Source organism: Emys orbicularis, chromosome 10 (assembly GCF_028017835.1).
Source record: "Emys orbicularis isolate rEmyOrb1 chromosome 10, rEmyOrb1.hap1, whole genome shotgun sequence".
Classification (NCBI taxonomy): domain Eukaryota; kingdom Metazoa; phylum Chordata; order Testudines; family Emydidae; genus Emys; species Emys orbicularis.
In genome coordinates, this window is record NC_088692.1 from 45,891,456 (window position 1) to 45,913,794 (window position 22,339).

The window sequence follows — 22,339 nt, forward strand, 5'->3', positions numbered from 1 at the left end:
GCCTCCTCTCTGGCAGATCAGACCCCGCCCATCCAGCGTGGCGTCCCACCCCCTGCCCTGGCAGGTCAGACCCCCACCCATCCAGTGTGGTGTCCCGCCCCCTGCCCTGGCAGATCAGACCCCCGCCCATCCAGTGTGGTGTCCTGAAAGATTCAGAAAAAAAGAAAAACAAACCAGCCGTGCCACATGATCTCAGGGAGAACAAGTGTTTCCTCTCAACTGTTGCCTTTCAAGGCTCACAAGCAATTCAAACCGGCACCCAATCCGCAGATATCACGGCTCCTCCAGCCCTTCAGGATTGGTGCCTCTGTGTCTGGCAATGGGCCAGAGAGGATGACAAAATTCCAGCCCATCCACCCCCGTGGGACCCATGCTGCCCTAGTGGGCCAAGCAGAGGCTGTTTGTATGAGAAGCAGCACAGCTTTTAGCCACTCATGGTGGCACGGGGGAACCAGAGGCTGGGCAGTACATCTGATATTGGCCCAGAGAGATGGTCATGCTTCTGCACATTAATAACCATAGGGTCTGACACTCCGTGCCCTGGGGACTGTGCCTCTGTGCTGCCTGGGAAGCTCAAACCCTCACTGTTCCCAGATTGCTCATCCCGGGGAGAGTGTAACTGGGTCCCCTCAGTGAGCCGGTGCTTTTACCCCCTGGCATCTCATCTATCCTATGAGACCCTTGCCCACCTCTGCCCTGACCCTCCCACAGCCCAGCAGGACATGGAGCACTTACCATTGCAGGAGAGGGTGTGCCAGAGGGTCCAGCTTGTCCATCTGCTTCTTGATTTCCAGATACGAGCCCTGCAAAGAACAGGGCAGCGCTAACGCTGGGGCCTGGCACAGGACACGGGGCACCACGGAGCGCATCTCGGTCAGAAAGTCACATAACTGAGTCGGAGTGCCAAGGGCACTGGGGTTTCCGTCACCAGCATCTGCAGCCCGCGTCCTTCCACAGGGAGAGGAGGGTGACAAAGGAAAGCGAACCTGGCTCACCAGTGGTGCCCTGTGGCTAGGACCCTGGCTCACTAGGGGCTGGGACTCTGGCCTGGGGCTCAGGAGAAGCAGGCTGTACTCCCAGCCCTGGCCCTGACCTTGGAGATGTCATGTCTCTGTTAGCTCTTCAGGAAAGAGCCTGGCTCTTCCTCTGGGGCTGTGCAGCGCCTAGCACACTGGGGCCTGGATCTCGGTTGGGACCTCTAGTGCAGTGGGCCTATGAGTAATAATGAACGTCAAGAATGTCACCTCCTCTGCAGCAATGGGACACAAGCAGCCACCCCGTTGGGTGAGGGTGGAGGGGCAGGATGGGCTGAGAGAATCAGAGCGGGGCCTGGATTTTGGGTCTGCCCTGAGGCCAGACCCAGCGATGGCAGCACCAGCTACCGTACCTGGGTCATTTCCCGGATTGACATCACGCTGTCCAGGGCCTTCTGCAGACGCTCATAGTTCTTCTTCTGTGGCGTGGGAAGGGAAAGAGACAGCTGTCAGGCACAGCGCACACAGGCACATACCTGGCCTGTCCTTCCTGCCCATCCCCCCCACCAGCCTGATGCCGGGGGTCAGAGCTCCCCGGGGAGCCTGCAGTCCTGTCGAGGGAACCCCTGGCCTCACCGCCCCATTGCGTCAATGCAAATCGGAACTGCACTGCAGCCACAGGGTGAGTGGGAGGCGGATCAGACGCCATCCCCGCCCATTCACACAGGGGTGCTCAGGAGTCTGGCTTTGGGCCACAGCAGGCTGGTAGCACTGATGCTGGTGGCTGTCAGAGACAGGAGCCTGGACTCTGTTCAGATCTGCTCTGGCAATTCCTTCGTCCCTCTGTCCAACTCCTGCACCTGAGCAGAGTCGCCCCACTCCCTGGACCCGATGGGCAGGAGGAGGACGTCTGTCTCCCAGCTCAGGTAGCGTCTCCTCCCCCTGGAGCGTAGTCACACCTGGAAATGTCTGGGTTTAAATGGCCTGGGATCACCACTGCCTTCTTGACTGACAGCAACATGAGGTCCTGCCGAGCCAGCCCAGCCCCAGGAGAGCGATCGGCATCTCCCCCGCCTCAGGCGGCAGCAGCTGGGTCTGTAGCGAGAAGGGACAGGCTGCCACACCCCGGCTCAGTGACCCTCCCAAGCGGGAGTCCCGCCCCCAGCTGGAGCTCGCCGCCATGGTCTCAGGAGCGGCCCAGGGCCCTGCTCGCAACAGTGGGATGAGGCGCTTACCTTGGGGTTAAAGGCAAGTGTTTTGGGATCGCTGGGGTCCACCACGGAGGGATACGGCTCGAAGATGATGCTCTTGCGCGGGGACTCCAGGGCAGCCCGGCACATGGCCACAAGCAGGTCCACCACCTGGGCCGGGGAGAGCGTGACTGAGAGGAGGAGGAGGGCGGGAAGGAAGCGCCACTGCCCCTAGCGCAAGATCAGGCCCTGACGTGAGATACAGCCCTGGAGCTCTGGGCCGCCGGAGCCAGCAGCTGCCAGGAAGCAGGGCCCTGATCAGGGGCGGGGAGGTATCCGGTCTGTCCGAGTCGGGGCGAGATGATCAGCTCAGCACCCCTCCGGGCTGGGGCTGTCAGGGGAGCAGGTGCTCCAAGGGACTCTCACCTGCCATGGCATTGCTGCAGCACCATCACTCTGCTCCTTCCCTAACAGCTCTCCCCCGGGCGCAGAGTTCCCCGCCCCCCAACTCTCTGCCTGTGCCCCTGCTGATGTCCTCTGCTCGGTGCTGGTACCTCTGCTCCCGTGGCCACCTCCTCCGCTGCGCCAGACATCACCCCCAGGGTGTAGAAGGAGAAGACGCACAGCTCCCGCGTGCACACAGCCGGCTGCAGGGAGACGAGAGCGACACTGGGGGTCAGAGAGAGCCCCATGCCCCAGCCTCCCACACTGACCCCAGCACTGGAGTCATTCACCATTGTCCAGGAGTGGGTACCGCAGGGAGCAAGCCTGCCCCAGCTCCCAGGCATGCTAGCAACTCAGATGGGCTGACACTGCAGCATTTGCCCCCTGGAACCTGTTCCCATAGAGACCCTGATGCATTCTGGGAATATTTTTCATTTCTGTCAAAGCCAGCAATGCAGCTCCCGCATGGCTCCGAGGCTCCTGGACACAGAAGCAGCTACAGCTACATGTCACAACAACAGGCCACCTCCTTGCTCCAGCACCAGCCATCCAAGGCGCTTCAGCACACGTTCCCTCATTAGCGCTCACACTCCCCGGGAGGCGCCATCCCCTTATGACAGGTGGGGAAACTGAGGCTGGGTACAGTGAGGCCAGCGTTCTCAAGAATGCCCTCTAACTTTGGGTGCTCGGTTGCTAAGTCCTTAGTCTGAGGTTCTTTGGGCCAGATTTGAAGAGATACAGGGCAACCACCGGCTCCTTCGAGTTCAGCCTGAGGTGGGGGTGCTCAGCACCCCAAGATTCAGACCTAAGGATGTTGCCTTCTCTTCAGCTGGGCGGGGCCAAGTGGTGTGTGATTAATGCTCCCATGCTAGTTATGAGTCAGCCAGCAGGGGGCAGCAGCAGAACAGGTACCGCTCCGCTTCCCTGCACACACATCACCACCACAATGCAGCTGCTGCGCTGTGGGGGGGAGGGAAGCCCACTCCCCGCCATAGGCCTGGCTATTGGTGAAGAGGGGCCTGTGGGTGCGGGATGCTGGGCAGGGAGCAATGCTGAACTTACCCTCTAGGATCCCAGCATGTGGGGACAGTCTCTCTCTGACTGGGGGGTTTCCCAGGGGGCAGTTGGGCTGGGCAGGGGAGGCCAATAAGGCCAGCCCAGCTGGCTTCTGGTAGCACCCCTGTGATCATAGACTGGGATCAACCCCCTCCCCCCCCCCATCGCTGGCTGTGCCCCTGGCACATAGCAGCCCATGGGGCGAGGGAAGACAGCTCTGCCAGAGGGCTGCCGCCAGATACAGCCACTCTGAACCATGGCAAACCTCCCTCTGCACCCACTCCCTGCGAGGCGGCGAGGGGGGTGGCACTGGGCACAATTTAAAGGGCCCTGGTTCCTCCCACATCCCCTTCCACCAATCACTGCACTTCTCTTCGCTTGCCTTATTACCCCACCTCCAAGTTACCAGTTTCCATCCTTTACTGGGGCAGGTTAATAAAACCCCCAGCTGCCTGGGCTCCACCCTTTGCTGACTCCAGCAGCACAAAGGGGCAACGAGGAGCGCTCCCAGTGCCAGCCGATCCAAAGGACACCAGCACTTGGCCTGCCTCCACCTGCCCCCATGGCCCCTCCCAGTGACCAGCCCCATGACGAAGGCGCTCCTGGGGAGGCTGGCCTGGAGGTCTCTGTACCTTGAGCATGGATCCGTTCTGGAAGACGTGCTGCTCGTCGCACACTACGCAGTACTCGTTCAGGGTGGGGATCCGCTGCTCCGCATACTTCATTATCTGCACAGCCAGGCCGCAGTGAGCCAGGACCATCTCCGGGCCACACACCCCAGCATAAGCCACCCCCTCCACACCGAGCCACAGGATGAGCATACTCCACGCCAGGCAACACTTCCCATCCCGGGGCAAACGGCAGGTCTGGGCCCTTTATTAGCACTGAGCTTTCTCTGTCCTGTCCCGTCTGCTGACCTGGGCATCTGGCTGGGCAGAATTCACCACCTCCCATGGAGCTTTCCCCAGGATGAGTCTCTGTCTGAGCTAGGACCAGGCCACCTCTAAACTCAAAGGGCAGGATCAGAACAGGTGTGGGTGGGCGCAAGACAGCGGAGCTGGCCCTGTTTAGACAGGGTCATGTCACGGCTCCCTGGAGGTGTGTACCACATGGAGCAGGGCTGAACACATGGCCAGCTCGCTCCCTGGAGGCTGCATGTCAGGCCAGATACCTGTGTTAATGTGGGAACCATGGCTCAGGTGGAGGGTTCCCGGCAGCCAGCACTGGATGGAAGAATGCTGACCAGTGCGCCCTGCCCCAGGCCTCAAACGGTCAGCCTGGAAATGCTCAGCCCTGCTGGCTCAGCTCTGAGGAACAAAGTCCCCATGCTGCCAGCCCACGGCAGGGTAGAGAGCTGCCCTGCAACCCACAGATCTGGGGGGAGCGTTAGGGGTTCAGAGGCGGGACCTTTGAGACCTGGTCTCGCCTGGGAGCTCGGCCGAGTTAAGGTCAAGCAGAGAAATGGAGCTCAAGGCGTTACCCTGCATCCACACGAGGGAAAGGCAATGAACTGAGGCCGGCCCAGCTGGCTCCTGGTAGCTAAGCTTGATCCCGCTCCTAGCCAAGACAAGAGTCGAGAACAAGAAGGCCCTGTCTCTAGAGCCCGGGACACCTGGGCCTCTCCCAGCGGGCAACAGCCGCCTGTGAAAAGGGCCAGGCTGGAGGGGGGCGAGCAGGAGGAGAGGGCAGGCGAGGCATTCTCAAGGGCCACCGGTTAGCGACCATGGTTTACCTGGACAAGAAATCCGTACTCCAGTGTGGGGATGTTCTTGCAATGGCCGCCAACCTGCAGAGGGCACACAAACCAGACCCAGCCGCATTATCCTCCATTCCTGGCCCACAGGCCACCATGCCCCTCAGCGTGGGCTGGCAGAGCGGGGAGCAGCCCAGAGGGCTCTGCGCTCGCCTTCCCCTTTGCTGCGTGGGACCTTGTGCCAGATGGCTGAGGATGTTGGGCTCTGCCCCCCATCTACCCCAGTACCTTACCGCACCCTTCCAAGGGGTGACATCCACCTGGGGTGGCTCGGCAGGCACTGTGCCAGGGCGCACTGAGACCCTGTCCCGGGGCAGAGCTCTTCTGCTAACTGCCCCTGCTTCACGCCACCCTCGGCAGAAGGGAGGGGAGAACGGCTCTCAGGCAAAGAGAACTAGGGAGCTAAGCCAGAGGAGGTCCTGGCACATAGGCGCTAACTCTCTGGGTGCTCCGGAGCTGAAGCATCCAGGAAAAAAAATAGCGGGTGGTCAGCACCCATCGGCCACAGCTGATTGGCAGTGGTGCCAATTGGCTGTTTGGTGGGGCCTCCAATCAGCTGTTCAGCAGCTGGTGGAGGCACTTGGGGGAGGGCAGAGAGCAGGAAGCAGCGGGGGCCTCAAGGGAAAGGATGGAGTGGGGCAGGAAGAAGTGGGGCGAGGGTGGAGAGAGGTGGAGTGGGGGCAGGGCCTGGGGTGAAGCGAGGGTGGAGCATCCCCCGGGGGGAAAGAAAAGCCAGCGCCTGTGTCTTGGGGGAAGAACGGCCACGCTCCAGGAGGCAGCTTCGGCTGAGGGGCCCATCGTATCATTGCTGCTGAGTTCCCAGTGAAGACATGCCCCAGGAAGAGGGTGCATTAGGACACTGACTCAGGGCCTGGCTGCTCCGCTGGCGAGAAGGGAGGACTCACAGCTCCCAAACAGCGGGGTGCTGACAAGCAATAACACCTGCTATCACAGCACGAGAGCTGGAGGAACGGGAGAGCTGGAGGAATGGGTGGTACGCCCCCGGCGGTGTAGGTGCCAGGCCAAACCAGGTTGGCGTTATCCCTGTTGGCACCAGGAGCTGCCCAGCTGCTTCGCAACAGGGCCAGGAGCTCTGCTGCCACACACAGTGTATTCTGCACAGGCCTCGTTTCAACAGGCTGCCTGGCGACCGCGCAGGGGAGCTGGCCTGTGCCCAGGGGAATCCCCCAGATGCTGAAGTGGGGAAGAGGGGGAGGCAAACCTGCATGAGCATTAGCATGGGGAGCACACTCCAGGGTCAGTGTGAGCAAAACACACCCAGAGCCAAGGCAGGGGGATGCAGAGGAAACCCACCAGGATGTTGAATGGGGCGACACCTGCCTGGGTGCTGGGGGGGTAGCCGAACACCTCCACCTTGGGGTTCTTCATGGTGCAGGAGATGGAACGGTTCATAAGGCGATTGACGCGGAGCTCTGGCACCCCCAGTTTGCCCTTCAGCATGGAGTCCTGGATGATGGGGAAGCTGGGAGACCTGGGGAGACAGAGGGAGCCATGAGCCCGCCAGGGGGCCAGAGCCAGCACACAGGGAGAAGGCGGCGGGGGGGGGGGTAAAGCAGTATGGGCAAGGGGAGAGCAGCATGGCATCTGGAGGCCTGTGCCAGTCTGGCACAGGTAGAGCTAGCAGCACAGCTCAGGGGTCACAAAGTGCTGGCTTGGGGGGGCGGGGGAGAGCAGCAAGAAGGATCCCAGCCCCAGGGCCTGGTGATCAGTGCCCCCAGCACCCCTGCGGAGGCTCCCAGTGCCAGTCACTTGCTCCTGGGCCAAGAGGAGCTGGGAGTGCCGCCAAGGCAGCATGTGCCTCCCCCTCTTGCAAGACTCACTGGCTGCGGGGTCTGGGGAGCTCTACCCACCCCCCAAGCAATAAGGAGGGGATGGCTGAGCTTTGTCCACGGTTCACTGGCCTTTAGCGCCCTGGCATAGCCTGCCTGGCACAGGAAATCCCGAACCCCACAGCAGAGGCAGACCTGACACCATCAGGGACAGCACCGACACAGCGCCAGCCCCACCCCAGCCAGCACCCCGGCACAGGTGGGCAAACTGCAGCACAGAGCATGGCAGTGACTCCAGTCCTGCACGGTGCCCATGGAGGCTCCTGGGCTGACGAGGCAGCAAATGAAATCTCCCCTGGCAGCATGTGGGCGTGGGAGAGGACCAGGCAGCATGGGGGGGGGGGCGATGAATCCCACCACATGCACACTGACAGGGTAAACGCAGAGTGGGAACCGACGGGATGGGGGACGACCCTGGGACCACAGTTCAGAGAGAACCATGCTCGGGGAGGGAGCTGGGCTGGAGACAGTCCCAGGGCATTTGCGGGAGCCTTACTTGGGGATGGGAGAGAAGATGCTGAGGCCTGCTCGGAATTTCTTGATGGTGCCACTTGACTTGAACCAGCTGTGCCGCTTCTCCTGCTGGGTCTTCAGGAAATCATTGCTGAGGTGTTTCCATTGCTGGGACGTGAACATTCCCAGGATCCTGGGGGGGAAGAGTCAGAGGTGACTTCAGAGGCTGGATGGGGCCAGCCAGCTGGCGCTCAGACCATAGGGAAGGGCACAAACGCCAGACCTGAAACGTGACTAGGCGTCAGGTCTGATGGGGATCAGGGGCCTCGTCTAATTCCCATTGGATCATCACGAAACCCAAAGGGCCAGGGTCTCCCCTGCGCCACCACCTCCCAGCTCAGGATAGGGGTGTGTCACGGGGGAGGCAGGGGAGACCCAGGCCCTCTGTGTGACATGGAGCAGCCCAGCTGGCAGCTTCTGCCTGGGGCGGTCTAAGGCCCCAGCAGCAGAGATCACTCCAGGCCAGGTGCTTTGGCAGGCTGTGAGAAAGAGGGGCCAAAGCACGGGCGTAGCAGGGAGAACCGGGGCTGTGGGAACAGGCAGGATCGCAGCCTAAGTGGACAGTTCGGTGCCCATGTCCTCACTCGCCCATTCCTCCAGCAAGGCGCCAGTCAGTGCCATCGGCCGTGTGGCCTAAGCAGTGACTGCAACTTACCAGCTCATTTTGCATGGCTCTCCATGGTGACAGGGGGGAGGGATAGCTCAGTGGTTTGAGCATTGGCCTGCTAAACCCAGGGTTGTGAGTTCAATCCTTGAGGGGGCCATTTCGGGAACTGGGGCAAAAATCTGTCTGGGGATTGGTCCTGCTTTGAGCAGGGGGTTGGACTAGATGATCTCCTGAGGTCCCTTATAACCCTGATATTCTATGACAGTCTCCACTCGGCATGGGCTGGATTTGACCAGAGGTGCATGGCACCACAGCCCTGTGCCATCCGTCCCCTGGCGAGTCACTCAGGGCACCATGGCTCCCGCCCAGCAAACCCCTCGGCAATCCAAAGGAACCCTAGTGCCCTGGGCTTTGTGCTCATGTCTGTCTCCCATGGGATATTCTGGCCTCAGGGAGTCATTGAGAGATGTGAGCCCAGGAGTCCAGATCCCATGGCATTTCAGCCCTGGCTAAGGCTCCTCATGGCATTAAAAAGGCCTGGCAGAAATACAGACCAATAAACATAAATACAACCTGCTGCCCCTTCTGCACTAACAGGCACTCACAGAGTCCTGCATCCTAAACCCAGAAGGGACCATTGTGACCATCTTGCATGGTGGTCTCCCTTACAACCCGGGCCAAGGGATCCCTGAATTACCCCTGTGTGAACCAGAGCAAGGCTGGTAGACAAACAGTCAGTCTCGGTTTACAAATCACCAGGGATGGAGAATCCTGGGTATTGTTTCAATAGTTCATTCCCCTCACTGTTAGAAAAGATTTCAGAGTAGCAGCCGTGTTAGTCTGTATCCGCAAAAATAACAGGAGTACTTGTGGCACCTTAGAGACTAACAAATTTATTAGAGCATAAGCTTTCGTGGGCTACAACCCACTTCTTCGGATGCATATAGAGTGAAACATATATTGAGGAGATATATATACACACACATACAGAGAGCATGAACAGGTGGGAGTTGTCTTACCAAGTCTGAGAGGCCAATTAAGTAAGAGGGAAAAAAAAAAAACTGGATACTCTCATAAGAAACCAACCTTCCACACAAACTTCCTCATGGATAGACTTTACAAAAACTAGACAAGCCATTTACAAGACAAACTTTACCTCTCTACAAAGGAAAAAGGACACTAAACTATCTAAACTGCTACATGCCACAAGGAGCCACAACAGTAGTTCCTTTAACCCACCCAGCAATATTGTTAACCTTTCCAGCTATACTCTTAGCCCAGCAGAAGAGTCTGTCCTATCTCGAGGCCTCTCCTTTTGTCCCTCCAGACCCACGAACATGATACAGTTCTGCGGTGACCTAGAATCCTACTTTCGACGTCTCCGACTCAAAGAATATTTCCAACATACCTCTGAACAGCATACTAACCCACAGAATCCCCCCTACCAGCACTACAAACAAAAGGATTCTGCGTGGACTCCTCCGGACGGTCGAAACAACAGACTGGATTTCTACATAGATTGCTTCCGTCAACGTGCAAAGGCTGAAATTGTGGATAAGCAACATCACTTGCCCCATAACCTCAGCCATGCTGAACACAACGCCATCTACAGCCTCAGAAACAACCCTGACATCATTATCAAAAAGACTGACAAAGGAGGTGCTGTCGTCATCATGAATAAATTGGAATATGACCAAGAGGCTGCTAGACAGCTCTCTAACACCACATTCTACAGGCCATTATCTTCTGATCCCACTGAGGATTACCTAAAGAAACTACACCATCTGCTAAAAAAACTCCCTGACAAAGCACAGGAACAAATCTGTACAGACACATGCCTAGAACCCTGACCAGGGACATTCTATTTGCTACCCAAGATCCATAAACCTGGAAATCCTGGACGCCCCATCATCTCAGGCATTGGCACCCTAACATCAGGCTTGTCTGGTTATGTGGACTCTCTCCTCAGACCCTACGCTACCAGCACTCCTAGCTATCTTCGAGATACTACTGACTTCCTGAGGAAACTAGAATCCATCGGTGATCTTCCAGAAAACACCATCCTGGCCACTATGGACGTAGAAGCCCTCTACACCAATATTCCACACACAGATGGACTACAAGCTATCAGGAACAGTATCCCCGATAATGTCACAGCTAACCTGGTGGCTGAACTCTGTGACTTTGTCCTCACCCACAACTATTTCACATTTGGGGACAATATATACCTTCAAGTCAGCGGCACTGCTATGGGTACCCGCATGGCCCCACAGTATGCCAACATTTTTATGGCTGACTTAGAACAACGCTTCCTTAGCTCTCGTCCCCTAACGCCCCTGCTCTACTTGCGCTACATTGATGACATCTTCATCATCTGGACCCATGGAAAAGAAGCCCTTGAGGAATTCCACCATGATTTCAATAATTTCCATCCCACCATCAACCTCAGCCTAGATCAATCCACACAAGCGGTCCATTTCCTGGACACTACTGTGCTAATAAGCGATGGTCACATAAATACCACCCTGTACCGGAAACCTACTGACCGCTACACTTACCTACATGCCTCCAGCTTCCATCCAGGACACACCACACGATCCATTGTCTACAGCCAAGCTCTAAGATATAACCGCATTTGCTCCAATCCCTCAGATAGAGACAAGCACCTACAAGATCTCTATCAAGCATTCTTAAAACTACAATACCCACCTGCTGAAGTGAAAAAACAGATTGACAGAGCCAGACGAGTACCCAGAAGTCACCTCCTACAAGACAGGGCCAACAAAGAAAATAACAGAACACCACTAGCTGTCACCTTCAGCCCCCAACTAAAACCTCTCCAGCGCATCATCAGAGATCTACAACCTATCCTGAAAGATGATCCTTTACTCTCACAGATCTTGGGAGACAGACCTGTCCTCGCTTACAGACAACCCCCCAACCTAAAGCAAATACTCACCAGCAACCACACATCACTGAACAAAAACACTGACCCAGGAACCTATCCTTGTAACAAAGCCCGATGCCAACTCTGTCCACATATCTATTCAAGTGACACCATCATAGGGCCTAATCACATCAGCCATACCATCAGGGGCTCGTTCACCTGCACATCTACCAATGTGATATATGCCATCATGTGCCAGCAATGCCCCTCTGCCATGTACATTGGCCAAACCGGACAGTCTCTACGCAAAAGAATTAATGGACACAAATCTGACATCAGGAATCATAATACTCAAAAACCAGTGGGAGAACACTTTAACCTGTCTGGCCATTCTTTGACAGACCTGCGGGTGGCTATCTTAAAACAGAAAAACTTCAAAAACAGACTCCAACGAGAGACTGCTGAGCTGGAATTGATATGCAAACTAGACACAATCAACTCAGGGCTAAATAGGGATTGGGAATGGCTGAGCCATTACAAACATTGAATCTATCTCCCCTTGTAAGTATTCTCACACTTGCTTCTTATCAAACTGTCTGTACTGGGCTATCTTGATTATCACTTCAAACGTTTTTTTTCTCTTACTTAATTGGCCTCTCAGACTTGGTAAGACAACTCCCACCTGTTCATGCTCTCTGTATGTGTGTGTATATATATCTCCTCAATATATGTTTCACTCTATATGCATCCGAAGAAGTGGGTTGTAGCCCACGAAAGCTTATGCTCTAATAAATTTGTTAGTCTCTAAGGTGCCACAAGTACTCCTGTTATTTTTGTTAGAAAAGAACATCTTATTTCCAGGCTGCATCTGTCTGGCTTCAACTTCCAGCCATTGGATCTTGTTACACCTTTCTCTGTTCGACTGTAAGGGCCTTTAGCCAGTATTTGTTCCCATGTAGGTCCTTATAGCCTGTCATCAAGTCCCCCTTTAACATTCTCTTTGTTAAGCTAAATAGATGGAGCTCCTGGAATCTGTCACTATTTTCTAATCCTTTAATCCTTTTCATGGCTCTTCTCTGACCCCTCTCCAATGTATCACCATCCTTCTTGAGCTGTGGGCCCAGAATCCAGCAGCACTCACACCAGTGCCAGATACAGAGGCAAAGTAACCTCTCTGCTCCTACTCATGGCTCCCCTGTTTATACAGCCCAAGTTCGCGTTAGCCCTTTTGGCCCCAGCCTCGCACTGGCCTAGGGGAAGACGCCCCGACTGCATGTCCTGGTGACAAGTTCACTGGCCTTACTTTTTCAGCTGAAGACCCAAGCCAAACCCCTCCTTATTAGACGGCTGGAAAACCTCGATCGATGGCTCTGCAGAGAGATCAGAGTCAGCCAACATCAATACCAAGCTCCCCTCCTCCCAGGGCACTTTACCCACAGACGGGAATGCCTTCGCCCAGCCTGCTGGGCAGAGCATGGCAACTGCTTGACCATGCACACCCACACCGAGCCGCGTAGGGCACTTGCAGAACGGGCCATAAACACAAATAGGCCCCCACACCTCTGCGGGCAACTGGCCCGGGGCTGACTCAGGGAACAGAATGCTGCCCACTGAATCACCAGCAGCACATAGCTCTTCCCAAGTGGTCTCCCAGCCAAGGGACTGGCTAAGGTACCCCGCTCCTTGATTTCAAACACTCTGAGCGCTGAGCTACAGAGCTCCTGGAGTCCACACACCTTGGTAGCTGAGTGTTAACTGGGCCAGATCGCACTCTGTGGTGCCGCAAATAGGGAGGGGAAAGCCAAAACACTGCCCAAGTTTAGGCAGATTGAATGGATTCCCTCCACAAAGGCTCTGACCCTGGCCAACCTGTCGTCCTGGAGGATACGGCTTCCCACTGGCTGCTCCACACAAGGGTGATTTCCAGGTCGGGAACCCCCACGACGCCTCGGAAGCTCTGCACAATTTCCAGTGGACTGGGAGGAGTGGAAGCACAGACACACCCACCCCTAAGGAATCCAACCCCTGGGACTCCTAGGCCAGGGAGAAGGGCTGGCAGGTCTCATGGGGGGCTGTTTCCCATCATCCCCTTGGAGAGCCTGGGAACGGGGAAGCCCTGAAGCCCTGGATGGTCATTGCAAACCAGGGGGTTGAGCCGATACCCATGCAATGGGTCCAGGTGCCTCTCCACAGAGTCCCAATAGCCACTGGGAACTCCATAGTCCAGGGAGGTTTGCATAGGCCACCCCCACCACAGATGGACAGATGGACCAAGCTGCCCCTGGAGCCTGCAGAATTGTGCCAGGGATAATTGCGGCCCACGGATCACGTGGTTAATTATTCCCAGTGGATTCTGCAGTGTAGTGATAATAATACTGAGCTCTTACAGAGCATCTTTCCTCAGTCAATCGCAAAGCACATTACAACGGAGGGCAGACTCATTATCCCTGTTTTACAAAATGGGGAAACTGAGGCACAGAGCGAGGCCATGACCTGGCCAAGGTCACCCAGCAGGCCAGAGCTCGGAATAGAGCCCAGGTCTCCCAAGGCTCAGTCCAGTGCTCTAGCCACTAGCCCACACTGCCTCCAGGGTACCCACTTGCTTGGCCGGGATGCTGGACAGGCTACTGGTGGCTGTTCATGTTGCCATGACTATTCAGCGTATGACTCAAGGCCCCCTTTCCCTGAGCCAGTCTGACTCAGCATTCTCCATGCTTTTCCCTACAGAGCAGGGCATCCGACCAATCACCCTCTTCCCTAGCTTGCCCTCAGCTTGTGGGCAGGGCAGGGGACAGAATCCTGGGCAGAGGATGAATTGCGAGGCCAAGGTGCGGTGCTGCCCTGCTGTCGCTCTCTCTGTCCCCCCAGCGTAGGCTGGCACTCACCGGGTCCATCCAGGTACTGGGAGAGGGAGAACCGCAGCCTCAGGACAATGGGTTCGGTCCGTAGGACCTTCCAGGCCGTCGACACCTCCTCCTGCAGAGAGAGCAGAGCTGGGGAAGGGCAGAGAGAGCTGAGGGCTCTCGCTCCTTGCTGGAGGGCAGCCAAAGAAGGGCCTGATCCTGGGAAGGGCTAAGCGCCCGTAGCCCATCGGCACGATCACCCAGCAGCAGCATCAGAGAGCGCCCGGTATCTGGCCACAGTGCTGATGGCCATTGCCACAGGCCTGCAATTGTTCCTGTCAATGCTCCAGGGCGATGGTTTGGCCTCTCTGGCAGGAGAGCTACCGCGTCTCCCTGCTGCTATGGCTGAGTGCTCCCCAATAGCCCTTCTGCACTGAGCTATGTCAGATCTCAAAGCGTCCCGACCCCCACCTCTGAGACCCCACTTCTGCGCGCCCCCAAACCTCCGGGTAACTCACAAAACCTGCCACTAACTGCCCATTATCCACCTCTGCCTGCGCGGTGACCCTGAGCCGATTCTCCACAGGGAACAGACGCCTATGCCCACCAAGTAAGGCGGGAGCAAACGCTGAGTAGGGACAGTTGGATTCAGCCCAGGAACTCTAACAATCTAACACGGAGCGTGTTTGTATTTCCCAAGCTCTTTGCAAACACAAATCCACTGGAGGTGGGGCATTTTCATTCCGACCAGTGGGTGTGTTTGTACAAGGCTGGGTAGAGCTTTATCAGATCTCTGCGGCCACAGGGGAATGTGAGACCCTACTGGAACCCGAGAGGGAGCTGTCCGGCCGGCGGCAGCGGGTGTGACCGCTAGCTCCTACCCACGCAGGAGGGTCGTGCATGGGACCGTTCAGCCGCTGGGAACGAGGCCCGGGAGCACATGTAACCACCCGCTGAGAGCCCCAGTGCCACTTACATCCAGGAAGCTGATATTGACGTGGAGGTCGATGTCCACGTCGTCAATGGTCCCATATTCTCTGCAAAGAGACAGGCAGGATTAGGGGCTGGGCCAGAGCCACACGCTCAGCTCCGGTGGGATCAGCGTTTCCTTGGGGCGGATCCACCAGCCGGCGCCCGGGAGCATCGAAAGCCCACCTCTCCTGGCAGGGGATTTATAAACCAGCTGTACAAGTGTGGATGTTCACAGGCGTACCAAAAACACACCACAGCCTCCCACAGCACATGCTGCAGCCCCACCATGGCACACCCCACAGCCCCCCACGGCACAGACACCCACCACAGAACCCCTATGTACACATACTCCACAGCCCCACCACAGCACACACCCCACAGCCCCCGCATGGCAAACAGGCCCCACAGCCCCCCCAGCACACTCACACCACATTCGGTACGTGGGAAAACGATGCAATGATCTCTCACTGAGATGAGCAGCAAACATCTGCACTCCGCGCCGAGACCCAGCCTGGCCCATGCAGCAGGAAATCACAAGTCATAGCTCTTTGGGGAAGGGTCTGTCCATTGGTTCTCTCCGTACAGCTCCTAGCACCCTGGGGCTCTCTGCCAGGCCTGGGCCAATAGGTGCTCCCAATAATTAATAATGATCACAAAGCCCTTCCACTCAGCCCTGCTGCGAGCAACCAGTTACTCACCTCCATCGAGTGCCTGCTGGCCCACAGCCCCCCACAACCCTCTGGGGCACAGGTGGCCAGGCCCCCGTTGGCTGATCCTGGCCATGCTCCCATGGGACACAATCCCATCCTGGATTGCTGGTGGTATTTGCATGGCAGTAGGACCTAGGGGCCCCACTCAGGGATCAGAGCCATCCTGCGCTACAGACACGTCAGGAAAAGGCAGCCCCTGCTCCAGACAGCTCCCATGGGCAGGGGCATGTTCCTGGGCCAGGGGCTCGCCAGTCGCCTCCAGGCTGGACTGATATGGGAGCCAAGAGCCTCAACCTCTCCCACCAGCAGCAAACACGTTCACTCGGGATGGAGGAGAACTGGAACGCTGGGTCCGACCCCCCGTCTCCCCCACCCCAAAGCTAGTAGATCCGGATCCAAACTGCACAAGCCCCCGTCTCTATTAGAGATGGGGGCAGGGTGCAAACTCCACAGCCACACCCAAAAGCCCAGGGGTCTCAGTTCAGGCCCACCTCCAGTCTCTATATTGGGCCAAACCACAGCCCCCACCCAAGCACCCCAAACTCAGATCTGTGCTGGCCCCCAAACCTCCTGGCTCAAGCCCGACCCTCCTCGTGACATCCCGATCCAGAAGAGATGCCTGTTCCTAAAGGACCCATACCCCTTGGAGGTTTCCAGGTCTCAGACAAGGGGCTAGGGACAGTCACAGGGCCAGAGCTTGCCTGGCCTTGGTCATGCCTGCAGGGGGACCAAAGCACCTCCCTTCCTTACTGCCCCGGAAAGGGGCTTCATGCAATCTGGGCCTGGTGTGCTGTGCTCCCCAAAGCCACCTGGCCAATCCCCGGGGGTGGGGGAGTGAGTCCGAAGGGCTTGATGGCAGTTGGCACTTCTGGGCCTCTGTCTTCGCTCAGCTCCCCAGCACATCGGTCACACTTGGCTGGACTCCCCAGCCTGGGTCAGGCGTAACGCCTGCCTCCCCAACACCCCAGCACAGAGATGGGGCCCCCCCTGCGCTGCACGGCACTTAGGCCAGCGAAAGGTGCTAGAAGGTTCTAGGCAGAGATGGGACTGGCTCTTTGTAATGGCCGTTCCCCAGGGGACGCTGCTTTCATCGCCTCCCCAACCTCCCCCCGCAGGGGAGACGCCCCGTATACTCTAGCTAGGTCTGGAAGGAAATCTCGCAGAATCGGGGGCCTCCGGCCCAGCCACACAGTCCTGATGGATCCCCCCGCTCGGCTCTGAGCGCCTGGCCCCTGGGTTAGACGCATTTGAGAAGCGTTTGGGGCTCTCCCTGGGCAAATGGCCCTGCCGGCCTAACTGCTGTTCTGCTTCACCAAGGGAAGAACAAGAGGCTCCCCCCAGGCCGCCATGATGCCTCCTCAGGCTGGTCCCTCCCTCCTCCCCTTTTCCAGCCTTCCCGGCTCCTGCTGCTCACAGAGTGGGGGAGCGAGAACCCCTGCATCTTTCCCTGTATTTAAGCAGGAGGCGAGTGGGGGGGCCCCGCTCGGCTGGCACTCAGTGGCTTTCCCATCTCCCCGCAGGTGCCTGCCCCTCTCAGGGAGGGGGCTATGCTGTGATCTCTGGGCCAGCTCCTGCCCACGCAGGCCCATGGCTCCAGAGGGTGCTGGCTGATTCAGCCCCATTGCACAGCCAGGGACAGGATTCAGGCAGATGGCTCTGGGCATCACCGCCCTGGGAGTGAAATTCAGTTCTGCAGGGGCTTGCAGCTTGGGCAGGGGGGCACCAGGCAGCCCTCTTCCCCTCCCCCCCACGCCCAGCAGATCTGTCCACGTGCCTGGGCCACATGCAAGGTGAGGCTTTCGCCCTCCACACCGGGCAGCATGGCTGACGTGCAGGGCAGTAGAGGAGCTGAGAGCACAGATGAGTCCAGGGCAAGGAGAACCGCCCCGAGTCCTGCTCTGTGGCACTGCCAACGGCTCTCCTCAGCCCAGGGCTGTGATTAGAGCTGGCAGCCGGGGCAAGAGGTGGGCATGGCCCTGGCTCCCCAGCCCCACTTAGCAGTCAGAGGAGCACAGGGAGGGGGAGCGAGCTGCTCCATGGCAAGGCCTGTAGTCACGTACTCCCCTCCTCAGAGCAAGGGGGAATGGGAGAGGGACCTGAGTCTCTGGGGTGCAGCAGCCTGGCGAGCCACAGCCTCGCTCCAGCCCTGAGGCAGGACCAAGGAAACCTCAACCATCCCTGATGGGTTTGTCTGGCCTAGTCTTACAAAGCTCCAGAGCTTAACTACCCTTAGAAAGTTCTGCCTAATATCTAACCTAAATCTCGATGCAGATTAAGCCCATTTCGTCTTGTCCTACCTTGAGCGGACACGAAGAACAACTGATCACCCTCCTCTTTATAACCTTCAACATATCTGAAGACTGTTCATGGCTATGACTCTTTTCCCTCTGACTAGAGAGGGGTCCAGACCAACCCCCCATCCAAATGCAGCCTGGACCTGTCTCTACTTCTAATTGGGCCATTCATACCCTCACCAAGGGGACATGGTTCACAGCAAAGCTGGCACCATCTCAGCCCTTTGCGACAAGCTCCTATATAAGCTTGGGGTGCAGATCCCAGCACCAATCAGCGTTTTAGGTGGGTTTTCTGCACCTTCCCATCCTGGCAGCTCAGATTCTTGTCCCAGTGTGGATCCTCTCCCCATCTCTGAGGCATAGGCAGGGGCTCTGGGTAGTCCCCATCCTGGCATCCCAGCAAGGAGATGCAGGGAACGTGCTGCCCTCTATGGACAAGCTGTGATCTCCGCTCACCAGTGCAGAGAGGAGAGTGGCTCAGTCAGTGCAGCCCCCATGGGGCAGCCAGGAGGAAGCTGCTGCCCGGGGCTGAGTCCCGTCCGCCCTACGCACCTGACGGACACAGAGTTCTCGCTGTAGATCTCCTTCACCGACTCAATGTCGGCATCCAGTTGCGGGTGTCGGTACAGATCCGCTGCACAGGTCCCCTGCAACACACCGCCGGAGCGGGAGGGGAGGGAGTTCAGACGGGCTACAGCCAGCATGAGTGTGCTGGGCCCCAGCTAGGCAGATAGCAGTGGGGGCTGCAGGTTGGGACTGAGGTGCACTGGCAGAGCTGGGGGGAGTGGGGCAGGGGCCAGGGTTTAGCTCAGGCTTGAGATGAGCTGGCAGAGGCCCAGGATTTCCTGGCAGCGGGGGCTGTGGGGGAGGACTGAGGGGCATCGCCACACCTGCCTCCCAGCCGTGCAGTGAGACTGTCACAGCTCCAGACACTGACGTCCACTGCAGTCAGAACGAGTGGGAGAGGCCACCCCAGCGCGCTCTCCTGGGGAGAAGGCAGAGGCAGTTCCCACGCCCCAGTCACATATGACCAGATCCCAGCAGGACACACTGGGGCGCTATTGAAAGAACTGTCAGTAGCACCCCACAGCATGCCCCCAGGGCTCTGCCGCCCAGTGGAGGGGTGCCAGGGCACTGCCAGTCTGCAGGGAGGGCCATTGGCAGGAACCTGGAAAACGCTGAACTAAAAGGCTCCACGCCCGTGGCCCCTTGCAGAAAGGCGGGTGCTGTGCTCCCAACCAAGCTGCCCACCAGGGTCTCCCCAGGACAGGGACAGGCACAGGCACAACACGGCCTCCTGGACACTGCCAGCTCTAGCCAAGGGCCAGGCGCTCAGCGGCTCTGGGAGCCAGTGGCCCTGGGGCGCTGCTGTCAGTCCGTGGAGCTGGATAGGTTTGCACCAGCTGAGAGCTTGAGTCCAGGGTCCCAGCAGTGTGTGAGCATGGCTCCCCGGGGCACAGTTGACCTACGGGTCACATCACTCCCATCACTCCCCACCGAGTTTCCCGTGCCAATCCCACTGGATACGCTGCCCTGGCGCACAGCAGAGGTCCTCGAACTCTGCCACGCTGGTTTCAGCACTGCACCATGGCCCCCAGGGGCAGCCGGCGGGTCACCCAGCTCCTTACCTGGACTCCATAGAGGAATTCCTCTGACTCATTGTCTCCATCCGAATCATCGTCAGTCCAGTACTGGCCTTTGATGTCCTGTGAGAAGAGGCTGTTGTTAGTGTTTACAAGCCACAGCCGGAGCCTTGGGTCCATGGCCATCTCGCTCGCACCCAGCTCAGAGCAGAAGGGTCAGTTTGCCAGGCCAGGGCAGAGGGGACCGAAGTGGGCTCTGTCTATGTACTGGTATGGCCTTCATCTCCGGAGCATCTGAGCGCCTCAGAGCCATTCGTGGGGTCTCGCATCAGCCCGTTGGAGGAGGGGCTAGTACCCCAGGTTACAGTTCATAGACTGACAGACTTTAAGGTCAAAAGGGACCATCAAGAATGATCATCTAGTCTGACCTCCTGCACATCACAGGCCACAGCATCTCACCCACCTACTCCTGTGACAGACCCCTAACCTCTAGCTGAGTTACTGAAGTCCTCAAATCATGGTATAAAGACTCCAAGTTAAAGAGAATCCACCATTTACACTAGTATAAACCTGCAAGTGACCCATGCTTCAGAGGAAGGCAAAAAAAAAACCTCATGGGTCTTGGCCAATCTGACCTAGAGAGAAATTCCTTCCTGACCCCAAACATGGTTATCAGTTGAAGCCTGAGCATGTGGTCAAGACCCCCAGCCAGACTGTAGTAACTCAGAGCCCTGCCCATCTAGTGTCCCATCACCAGCCATTGGGGATATCTGCTGCTAGCAGTCACCAATGGGCCATATGCTATTGTAGGCTGTCCCATCATACCAGCCTCTCCATAAACTTATCAAGTTCAGCCTTGAAGCCAGTTAGGTTTTTTGCCCCCACTGCTTCCCTTGGCAGGCTGTTCCAGAACTTCACTCCTCTGAGGGTTAGAAACCTTTGTCTAATTTCAAGCCTAAACTTGTTTGTGACATTATGAGTGTAATATAATATCTCATTGAAAGATGACAGGGCCAGAAAGAGTTAATTAACTCATAGACTGACCTGACCCATGGCCGAACTTTAGAGACTGGTTAGGAAGATATGTAAATGAAATGCAAGTCTGCATTGTTAGAGGTAGAAGGGTAGATGTTTGCTCAGGTCTTGTGATATAAGCAAACAAGTCTTGTCTATTGCTATAGCTTTGATTCAAAGATCAAAAAAGGAATATTAACATTTAGGAAGATACTTGAGTGAAATAGTATTATTGTCTATGTGTCTCTTTGAAGGTTGTGGTAACCTGTATCTGAATTGTTTAATGGATAAATTACCCTGTGCTAATTGCCAGGATGTTTGGGAGAAGGAGAGTTAAGCCTATTGTTTTCTCAGGCCAAAAGGCTGCTGGAAATGTATAAGAACTTTGGGACACGATCCTACTTCATCTCAGATCTGCTTTGGGTTTCAAGGGGGGGAAACCTTAAGTCACAAGGATTGAGATCCCCAGTCATTGACTGGAGCCACCCTGAATATGGACATTGGACTATAACCTCTGGACTATTTCTAAAAGGACTTTTGGCAACTACAAGCTCATCTCTGCTATGTATCTGAACCTCAAGAATTGAATTCAAGTCTGTATGTATATTGATCTTTTAACCAACACTCACTCTCTTTTCTTTTTTAATAAATTTTAGTTTAGTTAATAAAAATTGACTATAGCGTGTATTTTGGGTAAGATCTAAGTTATAATTGAACCTGGCTATGTGGCTGATCCTTTGGGATTGGAAGAAACTATTCTTTTATATGAGGAGATAAGATTTTCAGTAATCATCATCATATGTTTGATACGTGTGTCTGGATGGAGGCCTGAGGCTGGGTACTTTAAGGGAACTGCATTGTTTGGACTTCTGAGTAACCAGTGAGGTACTATAGAAGCTGTTCTGTGCTGGCTTGGTAAACTAAGTACTGGAATATCCACCAGCATTTGGGGTTTGTCTGCCCCGTTTTGTTTGCAGTTCATCCTAATTGAGACCTCAGCTGGCTCCCACGGGCAGCACCGTCACATTGTTGCTGGCCAGTTTATAGCCATTTGTTCTTGTGTCAGCACTGGCATTTAACTTAAATAACTCCTCTCCCGCCCTGGTATTTATCCTCTGATGTATTTATAGGGAGCAATCCTATCTCCCCTCAGCTTTCGTTTGGTCTTGGTCAGGCTAAACAAGCCAAGCTCTTCGAGTCTCCTCCCGTAAGGTAAGTTTTCCATTCCTCACAACATCCTAGGAGCCCTTCTCTGCATCTGTTCCAGTTTGAATTCATCTTCCCTAAGCCTGGGAGATGAGCACTGCACACAGTATTCCAGATGAGGTCTCACCAGTGCCTTGTATAATGATACTAACACCTCCCTGTGTCTACTGGAAATACCTCGCCTGATGCGTCCTAGAACTGCATTAGCCTTTTTCACGGCTGCATCACATTGACAGCTCACAGTCATCCTGTGATCAACCAATACACCCAGGTCTTTCTCCTCCTCTGTCACTTCCAACTGTACATCCCCAGCTTCTAGCAAACCCCAGGCTTGGGGAGAGGAAGATGCTTGCCCAGTGTCACTTGTGGCTGAACAGGAAACTGACTGCAGGTCTGCTGAGGTCCCCTCCGGTGCCCTACCCACTGGGCCGTCCTCCCCAGGC

The 22,339-nt window shown here is 56.5% G+C and overlaps 1 protein-coding gene across 1 annotated transcript in view; it reads right to left on the reverse strand.

The window, feature by feature from the left end:
- Positions 1–19,862, reverse strand: part of PARP6 (poly(ADP-ribose) polymerase family member 6) — a 37,813-nt gene extending 17,951 nt beyond the window's left edge. The window contains exons 1-13 of the mRNA XM_065412691.1: positions 19,722–19,862; positions 18,646–18,740; positions 15,094–15,154; positions 14,160–14,250; positions 12,578–12,644; positions 7,764–7,913; positions 6,759–6,909; positions 5,397–5,450; positions 4,297–4,392; positions 2,719–2,811; positions 2,210–2,335; positions 1,388–1,453; positions 736–803 (exon numbers count right to left, since the gene is read on the reverse strand). Coding sequence (XP_065268763.1) covers positions 736–803; positions 1,388–1,453; positions 2,210–2,335; positions 2,719–2,811; positions 4,297–4,392; positions 5,397–5,450; positions 6,759–6,909; positions 7,764–7,913; positions 12,578–12,644; positions 14,160–14,250; positions 15,094–15,154; positions 18,646–18,740; positions 19,722–19,862 — 1,259 coding nt within the window. The remainder of the gene's footprint in view (positions 1–735; positions 804–1,387; positions 1,454–2,209; positions 2,336–2,718; positions 2,812–4,296; positions 4,393–5,396; positions 5,451–6,758; positions 6,910–7,763; positions 7,914–12,577; positions 12,645–14,159; positions 14,251–15,093; positions 15,155–18,645; positions 18,741–19,721) is intronic.
- Positions 19,863–22,339: the final 2,477 nt, after the last annotated feature.